This window comes from Nipponia nippon, unplaced genomic scaffold (genome assembly GCF_047370975.1).
Source record: "Nipponia nippon isolate SJK-2023a ecotype South Korea unplaced genomic scaffold, ASM4737097v1 scaffold_6, whole genome shotgun sequence".
Taxonomy (NCBI): Eukaryota; Metazoa; Chordata; class Aves; order Pelecaniformes; family Threskiornithidae; genus Nipponia; species Nipponia nippon.
This window is the reverse complement of record NW_028262380.1, coordinates 59802671-59811849: the sequence shown is the minus strand read 5'-3', so window position 1 is coordinate 59811849 and position 9179 is coordinate 59802671. Positions and strand designations below refer to the sequence as shown.

The 9179-nt window shown below is 66.6% G+C and overlaps 3 protein-coding genes across 5 annotated transcripts; all 3 read right to left on the bottom strand.

Moving 5' to 3' along the window:
* Positions 1 to 42: 42 nt before the first annotated feature.
* Positions 43 to 2944, bottom strand: LOC104021147 (sulfotransferase 1B1). 2 transcript variants are annotated; one of them, XM_087737293.1, is made up of 8 exons: positions 2446 to 2944; positions 1876 to 2027; positions 1522 to 1650; positions 1323 to 1420; positions 1021 to 1147; positions 839 to 933; positions 581 to 761; positions 43 to 506 (listed from the first exon to the last, which is right to left on the bottom strand). In XM_087737293.1, exons 2-8 carry the CDS (start codon positions 2021 to 2023, stop codon positions 394 to 396), a joined length of 891 nt encoding a protein of 296 aa, XP_087593419.1. In that variant the 5' UTR covers positions 2024 to 2027; positions 2446 to 2944; the 3' UTR covers positions 43 to 393. The 2 variants fall into 2 exon arrangements, with proteins under 2 accessions (XP_087593419.1, XP_009472917.2); XM_009474642.2 differs by having other exon boundaries at positions 1876 to 2024.
* On the bottom strand, positions 2944 to 5116 carry LOC104021148 (sulfotransferase 1B1). Of its 2 annotated transcripts, none has more exons than XM_087737295.1 (8): positions 5076 to 5116; positions 4464 to 4615; positions 4153 to 4281; positions 3940 to 4037; positions 3708 to 3834; positions 3526 to 3620; positions 3268 to 3448; positions 2944 to 3193 (listed from the first exon to the last, which is right to left on the bottom strand). In XM_087737295.1, the coding sequence occupies exons 2-8, from the start codon at positions 4609 to 4611 to the stop codon at positions 3081 to 3083; spliced, it is 891 nt and encodes a 296-aa protein (XP_087593421.1). In that variant the 5' UTR covers positions 4612 to 4615; positions 5076 to 5116; the 3' UTR covers positions 2944 to 3080. The 2 variants fall into 2 exon arrangements, with proteins under 2 accessions (XP_087593421.1, XP_087593422.1); XM_087737296.1 differs by having other exon boundaries at positions 4464 to 4612; positions 5076 to 5113.
* A 1962-nt stretch (positions 5117 to 7078) lies between these two features.
* On the bottom strand, positions 7079 to 9179 carry LOC104021150 (sulfotransferase 1 family member D1). The gene is made up of 8 exons (XM_087736361.1): positions 8950 to 9179; positions 8515 to 8694; positions 8315 to 8440; positions 8110 to 8207; positions 7899 to 8025; positions 7705 to 7799; positions 7440 to 7620; positions 7079 to 7315 (listed from the first exon to the last, which is right to left on the bottom strand). Exons 2-8 carry the CDS (start codon positions 8657 to 8659, stop codon positions 7203 to 7205), a joined length of 885 nt encoding a protein of 294 aa, XP_087592487.1. The 5' UTR covers positions 8660 to 8694; positions 8950 to 9179; the 3' UTR covers positions 7079 to 7202.

The following is a 9179-nucleotide window of genomic DNA, read 5'->3' as shown; positions in this document are numbered from 1 at the left end:
GGACCCTGTGTCAGCCCTGGCCATGGTAGAGATGTGCACGTGGAAGCTGCTAACAACTTTTATTCGTCACATGCTGGAAACACCTCTGTACCATGTATTGGCTTTTTTATTCCTCAAAAAAAAGGCACACAGGCATATCATACGCATGTCCTGGACGGGCAACGCGGGGCTGGGGCGATGCGAGGTGGGATGAGGCTCCGCAGCACTTTGAAGCAATGCAGCAGCTTTCACACAGGTGCAAATTTGGGAGGAAGACGCAGAAATAAAACTCTTTTTATTTTTGCACAAGTCCCTCCAGTGTGGGGAGGCCGGTGAGACGCAGGCAAGCTGGGGCAGTGCTGGGCTGCTGCCGGGGAGCAGGATTGGCAGGGGTGGGCATGCAATGGCGCTGCCTCAGATCTGGGTGCGGAAGCACAGGTCGGTGCCCAACATCTTCTGTGCGTAGTCCTGGTCAAAGCGCTCGCTCTGGGCCACGGTGAAGTGGTTCTTCCAGTCTCCAGCGGTGCCTGGGGCCGGGAGAGACAGGGCTCAGCAGGGGCCGGGGGGGACGATGCACTGGGAGCCCCCCGGAGCCGCTCACCTTTGCGCATGAAGGGGGAGATGCCCTGGTCCATGAGGTGGGAGGGCACCATGCTGTAGTTGGTGGTGGGGTTGTCCCGCATGGCCTCGAAGGAGGTGTGTCGGGTGATGGCGTCCAGCGCTGCCTCCGGCAGCTCCTGCCCCAGGAACTGGGCCACCTTGGCAATCTCCCGACGGAGGTCCTGCGGGACGCAGGCCCATGCTCACCCCTCCGGCCACCCCCCCAGACCCCACACCACTATCCACCCCGGTCCCTCACCTCCTTCAGGTCCTCGTAGAAGAGGTAGAGGATGGGGTGATCCTTCCTCCGCTCCCAGTAGTCCTTGACGTGGTCGTACCAGGAGCCATATGCCACTGTGTGGGGAGAGCAGCCGGGGGGGTGTCAGTGGGTGACAGTACCCCACAGGGTCCCCACATGCACCCACGGGTGCCCTGTCCCACCTCTGCCAGCCATGAACTCCTCCAGGTACTGGGCCCACGTCCCGGGGTGCGGCTGGAACTTGTTCATCAGGTCAAAGTGGTAGAAGGAGACGGCCACGTCCTTGGCGTTGCGCCCCACGTAGATCATCTGCAGAGGGGCCGTGGGGTACGAGAAGCAGCCCCAGGACCCCCAACAGGGGGGATGCTCCAGCCCCTAGGTCTCCTGATGGCACTTAGGATGCTGGAAGGAGCAGCATCTCCTGCTCTGGGGGAACAGGGGGGCTGCAATGCCCCCCAGGGCAGAGACCAGGGTTGGGGGTTACCTTGCAGCGGTTTTCCCAGAAGGATTTGGGCAGGATATGTGCGGGCAGGTGGGTCTTCACCACGCGGGGTGAGGGCATGGTGGCCAGCAGGTCTGTCCCTGGAGGACCCCAAAGCACGTCCCCAGCGGGCACTCACCAGAGTGCTCCCGGGCTCAGCCCTGGGTGGGGTGCCCACAGCCAAGCCCCTACACCCCGCTACCTGCTGGCATCTCCCCAGGGGCAGAGAACTCCAGCATGGGCACCCTCTTCGTGATAATGTCCCGCTTGCACTTCTCGGGGTCGCCGCCTTGCAGGACCATGTCCACGATCTCGCTGACCCAGGTGGTGCCTGAGGAAAGCATCCCGCCAGGGGGGCAGCCAGGGCGGCGTTGAGGGGCTCAGCACTGACAACCCCCCGGACCCTGATCGGGCACCATGGGGGTGAAGGGAAATCCTGCATGGCTCTGTCCTGACAGCTCCAACTGTGCTGAGTCCCTCCGGCAGCAGGTCCCAGCCATGCAAACACACTCACCCACCCAGCACCACCACGTCTGGTGGGCTTGGGGACGCTCACCGGATTTGGGGAAGGTGACCACCACGATGTCCTCGGGGCGGCTCTGGAAGGTGTCAACCCGATCCCAGTCGTGGGCGAAGGCGTTGACCATGGGGATGCCGTGCACCATGCGCCAGGGCTGCCGCAGGTAGGTGTCCGGATCGGCCATCCTGCTGGGGACAGAGACGCGGCGGGGTCTGGCAGCGGTGAGAAGGGTGGCCCTTGCCCTCCCAGGGTGGCTTCAGGCCAGGGCAGCGTGGGCACCTGGCACCATGCCTGCCCGGGGAGCGGCAGTGACACCGCCAGCGCAGGGACCAGAGATCACCATGGCCCCAGCGAGGGCTGGGGGTGCCCACGGGGTGCCAGTGTCACCCAGACCAGGCACCTCTCCCCCCGCCTCAGCACCCCAGGGGAGCAGGGAACCGGCTCCCTGGGGTTATCACAACAGCCCCCAGCCCAGGGGGAGGTTTAGAGGTGCTGTCTGCACCCCGAAGTACCCCAAACCCACCACCCTGGACCCTGCAGCGTGCGGCCCCGAGCAGCTGAGCATGGACAGGGCACCCACAGGACACCCCGGGGCACCCAGCTCACCTAACGCCGTGCCGCTCTGCGCCGGGAGGGCGACTCAGGGAGGGCGACCACAGCGGACAGGGAGACGCGGGGCCCCGCGAGTGTTTGTACAGGGAGGAGAGGGGAAGAGGCAGGGCGGGCGAGGGCAGCGGTGTTTGGAGCGCTGCGGCTGCCAGGAGGGAGGAGCGAGAACGGGGAGAAGCTGGCGGCCACTGACTGATCTTCCGGCGGGGCCTTGGCGGACATCTTCCCACCAGCCCCGCTCCCACCCACAGCTCGGTCCCAAGACATGTTCCCCTGCGTGGGGACGGGGAGGCCACCGTTCGCTGCCCGCGCCCAGGTGGCACCTTCCCCACACGCGGTTTTGCCAAAATCCTCTGCGATCCTGAGAGCTGCCCGTGGCAATCCCCCCTGCACGGTGGCCGAGGGGACGTGGGGTGGCACTGGCTTGTCCCCAACCCGAGGAGAGGCCAGCGGCCCCGGGGGGACGGCTGTGGTGGGGTCAGTGCAGGCACGGGGCAGTGAGCATCCCGTGGCAGGGCCAGGGAGGGCGTTTTATTTCTCGCCAGCAGTCCCAGGAGAGAGGAAGGAGCCCCCAGCGCGGTGGCGGTGCCATCGGCACAGGTCGCATTTGGGGGGCATCCAGCGGTGCCTCCTCAGATCTGGGTGCGGAAGCACAGGTCGGTGCCCAACATCTTCTGTGCGTAGTCCTGGTCAAAGCGCTCGCTCTGGGCCACGGTGAAGTGGTTCTTCCAGTCTCCAGCGGTGCCTGGGGCCGGGAGAGACAGGGCTCAGCAGGGGCCGGGGGGGACGATGCACTGGGAGCCCCCCGGAGCCGCTCACCTTTGCGCATGAAGGGGGAGATGCCCTGGTCCATGAGGTGGGAGGGCACCATGCTGTAGTTGGTGGTGGGGTTGTCCCGCATGGCCTCGAAGGAGGTGTGTCGGGTGATGGCGTCCAGCGCTGCCTCCGGCAGCTCCCGCCCCAGGAACTGGGCCACCTTGGCAATCTCCCGACGGAGGTCCTGCGGGACGCAGGCCCATGCTCACCCCTCCGGCCACCCCCCCAGACCCCACACCACCATCCACCCCGGTCTCTCACCTCCTTCAGGTCCTCGTAGAAGAGGTAGAGGATGGGGTGATCCTTCCTCCGCTCCCAGTAGTCCTTGACGTGGTCGTACCAGGAGCCATATGCCACTGTGTGGGGAGAGCAGCCAGGGGGGTGTCAGTGGGTGACAGTACCCCACAGGGTCCCCACATGCACCCACGGGTGCCCTGTCCCACCTCTGCCAGCCATGAACTCCTCCAGGTACTGGGCCCACGTCCCGGGGTGCGGGTGCAGCTTGTTCATCAGGTCAAAGTGGTAGAAGGAGACGGCCACGTCCTTGGCGTTGCGCCCCACGTAGATCATCTGTGGAGAGCTTGGTGATATGTAGGGACTTGCAAGGTCCTGGTGGGGCAGGTCCCCCCCTTATCTCTGCTGGTCCCTCCAGGTGCATCCCCTCCAGCCTGTCACCTTGCAGCGGTTTTCCCAGAAGGATTTGGGCAAGATGCAAGCTGGGATGTGGGTCTTGATGATGCGAGGGGACGCCATGGCCTCCAGCTGCTCCGTGCCTGCAAAGGAGATTTCCCCCGGGAGCGCTCCCACTGCCAGCGGGGTGCCACCCCCCCCAAAAAAAACCAAGCCTGCCCTGCATCTGACACTCGCTGCCCCCTGCCACCCTGCTACCTGCCGGCATCTTCCCAGGGGCGGCGAACTCCAGCATGGGCACCCGGTTGACAATGGCATCCCGTTTGCATTTTTCGGCGTCACCGCCTTTCAAGATCATGTCCACGATCTCGCTGACCCAGGTGGTGCCTGGCGAGCAGAGGCTGGTGTCCAGCTGGCGCCATCCCCACCGGAGCCCCATCTCGGGCACCAGAGGGGCACCGTCCGCCGGCATTGCCTTTTGGCATCCCCCCAAGTCCCAGCCCAGGGGGCTGCAGGCTGGTGCCTCCCTTCCTGAGCGCGGTCCCTCTCCAGTGCCTGGGGACGCTCACCGGATTTGGGGAAGGTGACCACCACGATGTCCTCAGGGCGGCTCTGGAAGGTGTCGACCCGCTCCCAGTCGTGGGCGAAGGCGCTGACCATGGGGATGCCGTGCACCATGCGCCAGGGCTGCCGGAGGTAGGTGTCCGGATCGGCCATCCTGCTGGGGACAGGGATGCGTGGGGGGCTGGCTGGCAGCGGGGAGCATCACGGAGCCACCTCATCCCCCGGGGGTCCCCAAAGTCCTGCTGAGCCCAGCCATCCCGGCCATGGGAAGGAAACCATCCCCTGCTCGCTGGCATGGGGAGGTGGCTCCTGCCTCCCGCAGGGGTTTTGGGGGCCGGCTGGCGGTGCAGGGAGCGTGGCGGGGCACAGCCGGCCCTGGGGGGGCTCAGGTCAGCGCAGGCAGCGGGCAGCTGCCCGTACCAAGCTGGCAGCGCTGTTCCCGGGGTGTAAAAGCTCGCAGGGGCTTTGCTGCCTGAAACCGGCTGCGGAACCCTCGCGCTGGGATTTTTGGAGGCGGCTTTGTGGCTCGCCTCCCTCTCCCGGGGCCTTGCGGGGACACCGAGCCCCTCCGAGCCCCCCGCAACCCCCCCGGACGGTGGCCGGGGTCCCCCCGTTACCTGCCTGCTCCTCGGGCGCGGCGGCGGGGGGAGGCGGGGGGAGGCGGGGCGGGCCCGGGGCCTCCCGGCGCGGCGATGGAGGCGCGGGGAGGCGCCTGGCGCTGCGGGAGGCCGGGGGACCTCGGCGGGGAGGGACGGACCCGGCGCCGGGGAAGCGGGGGGGGAGCGGGGATGGGGACGCGGCCCCTCTGGGAAGGGTTCCCAGGCGCCTGTGATGAGCTGCGCCGTGCTCAGCGCCCTCCTGGTGAACACACAGATGGGGGGGGGGGGGGGGCGCGGAAACCCCAGCTGCCCTCGCCGCCTGCGGAGGCAAACCGGGGAGCAAATCCCCACCCACGTCCCGGGGGGTCTGCGCATCACCCTCTCCCCAGCCGGGGGTCATCCCCGTGGGCGCCCCCGGCTCCTCGCTAGCGGGGTGCGGGGGTCAGGCTTCGGTCGTGTGTGTCCCCCCCCCGCAGGCACTCAAATACGGGTCCAAAGTTTGCAGGGTTGCGAAGCAGGAGCGCAGCCCACGCCGTGCTTCTGGGAAAAGGATTTAAAGGCGTCGGCGGCGGTGAAGTGCTCCGCACCTGCTTCCCAGGGGCGAAGGCGAGCCGGGAGGGAGCCGGGAGGGGAGCCGGGAGGGGAGCCGGGAGGGGAGCGGGGAGGGAGCGGGGAGGCCGGAGGGAGGGCAGCCGGGCGGGGGGAGCCGCCTGCCTGTCGGCAACCGCGGGGAAGGCGTCCGTGCCCTGTCCCCAGGGCCGCGCTCCCGCCGAGGCAGGACACGCGTGTCGGGCCTCGGGGTGTCCTGCAGGCAGGGCCGTGCCCCCGCCCGTCCCTCTGTCCGTACGCCAGCGCAATCGGCTGCGTGTGCAACCCCGCAGGCAAAGCCAGGAGCGGGGGGAGCACGGAGATCTCCGTCGGCTTTTAAATAAATGCGCGGAAAGGATTTATTCCTGTGGGAGAGCTCCCCTCATCGCGCTGCTGCTCTTCAGGAGTCGGATCTGGGTTGCATCTCTTTGGGAATGAAACAACCCCACGAGGCTGCCTTGCCAAAAAGGTGCAATCTTGGAAACCTCTCGTGGTTTAGCCCTAACTGAACGTCCCCCCCCTCCTTCTTCTTCCCCCAGCTTTATATGCTGAGCATGACGTCACATGGTATGGCATAGCCCTTTGGTCAGTTGGGGTCAGCTGTCCTGGCTGTGCTCCCTCCCAGCTTCTTGCGCCCCCCCAGCCCGCTCCCTGGTGGGGTGGGGTGAGAAGCAGAAAAGGCCTTGACTCTGTGTGAGCCCTGCTCAGCAATAACGAAAACATCCCTGTGTTATCAACACCGTTTCCAGCACAAATCCAAAACCTAGCCCGATAATAGCTACTACGAAGAAAATTAACTCTATCCCAGCCAAAACCAGCACAAAACTTAAGAACAGGCTGGAAGCTGGGGAATCCGGGGCTCCAGAGCAAACCCTTGCTCCCAGTGGGATGGGGACTGGTTTGCTCCAGCCATCCCCAGCAAGGGCTCAGTGCGGCCGGGCCGGAGGTTGCAGGGTGGGTTCCTTATCCAGCAAGGACAGCGATGCTGCCGAGCGCGGCAATACGCTGGCAGGGAGGTGTTTCCCTTCACCTTTGCTCCACAAAGCTTGGGCTGACGAGCTCCAGCTGGGCCAGGGAGCCTGGGGCGAGCCCCGCCACCGCCTGCTCTGTCAAGAAACTTGCCACAACCTCGAGGCATGAAAGCTCCTGCTCACGCAAGAGCTGTGGGGTCAGCGGTTTTGCCAGTGCTTTGGGGTTTTTCCACTCATTGCCAATCTTTGCTCCCTCCGGACGCCTTGGTAGGGTGGGGCTGGGGTGGCCAGCGGTGGGTTTTGGGAGGATGCCCACCCCTGGTGCTGGCTGACCACCGCTGGCTAAAAATCCACCACACGCGCCCACCCTCCCTTCCGCTAAGCATGGGGGTGCCCCCGGCTGCTGCCTGGGATTCGGGGGGTTCAGCCCCCCCACCTTTCCCCACAGGAAATGGCTCGCCCTCCAGTTATCCCAATTTATTACAGGGGGAATAGCGAATTGTCACGGGGATGCTCCAGCCGGAACCACCCTCCCCACCAGGGGGGCAGGGAGAAGCAGAGCCCCCTGGGAAGGGGGACGAGCCCCTCACACCTCCATCTGGAAGTGGAGGTCAGAGCCCGCCATGTGCTGCCGGTAGTGCTGGTCGAAGCGCTCATTCTGGGCCACAGTGAAGTGGTTCTTCCAGTCCCCGGAGATCCCTGGGGGCAAGACAGTGAGTGGGGCAAATCCTGACACCCCTGAAATATTTGCAGCCATGGATGGGGGCTGCAATAGAGCCGGGGGACACCCCTCCCAAGCCCTCCGCCGCTGGCCAAACCCCACCTTTCCGGAGGAAGGGGGAGAGGCTGTGGTCCATCAGGTTGGTGGGCATGGTCTCGTAGTTGGCGGCAGGGTTCTTCTTCATCTCCTGGAAGGAGGTGTGGTGGAGGATCCTCTCCACCGTCTCCTCCGACACCTTCTTGCCCAGGAACTGCAGGATCTTCTGCACCTCCCGCCGCGGGTCCTGTGGGGTGGCTGACATGGGGAGGCTGCCAAAAGGGCTGGGGGGGGGGCAACAGGGGCACCCTCCCCTCCATTCCACCCTCACCTTCTTCATGTCCTCATAGAAGAGATAGAGGAGCTGCTTCTCCTGCTTCTTCTCCCACCAGCCCCGCACATGCTCATACCAGGACCCGTAGGCCGCTGTGGGATGCGATCAAGGGGTTAGCTGAAAAGTGGGGTGGTGGGGGACTCCCTCCCCGCTGGCGTTTTGGGGTGGGCACCCTGGGGCTCAGCCCCCACCTTTGCCAGCCATGAAGGTCTCCAGGAACTCGCCCAGCGTGCCGGGGTCGGGATGCATCTTGGCCATCTGGTAGAAGTAGTAGTAGGAGACGACGACATCCTTGGGGTTGCGGGCCATGTAGATGACCTGGGGAGAGCCGAGGATGTGGTTGGGGGGTGCAGAGCGGTGCCACCTCCCTGCCACCCAGACGGGGGGCACCCGCAGCGTTACCTTGCAGCCCTTGTCCCAGAAGGAGGTCGGGAGGAGCTGGACCGGGAGATGGGTCTTCACCAGCCGCGGGGACGGGGTTTTGTCCAGCAGGTCGACACCTGTGGGACGGGGGGGTTAGCAGTGGGAGCCCCAGCACCCTCCCCCCCGCCCCAACTCAGCCCCCTCCCCACTCAAGCCAGAGGGACAGCCGGGCTGGGGGGCTCACCGCTCGGCAGCTCGGGGGCCTTCATTTCCAGGAAGGGCACCCGGTTGAAGATGGCATCCCGGCGGCACTTCTCCACATCGCCGTCGTGGTAGATCATGTCCAGGATCTCGCTCAGCCACGTCGTGCCTGCAGCACAGGGACAGCGTCGCAAGGGCTGGCGTCCCCCCGTCCCCCCTGCGCCCCTCCCCAGGACCACTCACCCGATTTGGGGTAGGTGGCGATGAGCAGGTCATCCAGCCGGGCTTGGAAAGCCTCCACCTGTGGCCAGCCCTCGACGAAGCTCTTGTAGAGGGGGATGCCGTGGAGGCTGCCCAGCTCCTCCCTGACCACGTCGTTCCCCCCCATGGCCGACGGCGGGTCCCCTCGGCACCGGCTGGATCCTGCGGCGGGACCGAGCCCGGGGCAGCGCCCCGTCAGGCCAGGGCCACCCCGGAGCAGGTGGCGCCGGCGGGGGGATGCCCCGCTCCCCGGCAGGGCGCCGCCGCGGAGCCCTGAGGGGCCGGAACGGAGCCCGGCATCGCCTCTCCTCCCGCCCGGCCGCGCCTCTCCCCCTGCTTCGGCCCCTCCATGGCGGGGCTGGCGGCGGCGGGGACGGCTCCGCCACCCGGGCCCCCCAGCCCCGCCGCCGGCCCTACCTGCCGGGGTCCTGCGGGCGCCGACCGGCCGCGCTGCTGGCCCGGGAGCCTCGGCGCCTCCGCCCGCCCGGCCCTCCCCGAGCGGTAATGGTTAACGAAAGCCGGCTCGGCCAAGGGGCACTGAGGACGGGAAGCGGGTTTAAAGGGCCAGCAGCCGCGGCGTGGGGCGGTTTTGGAGTGGCCCCCCCCCGGGGAGGCATCGGAGATGCGATCGGGAGGGCGGCGGCGCC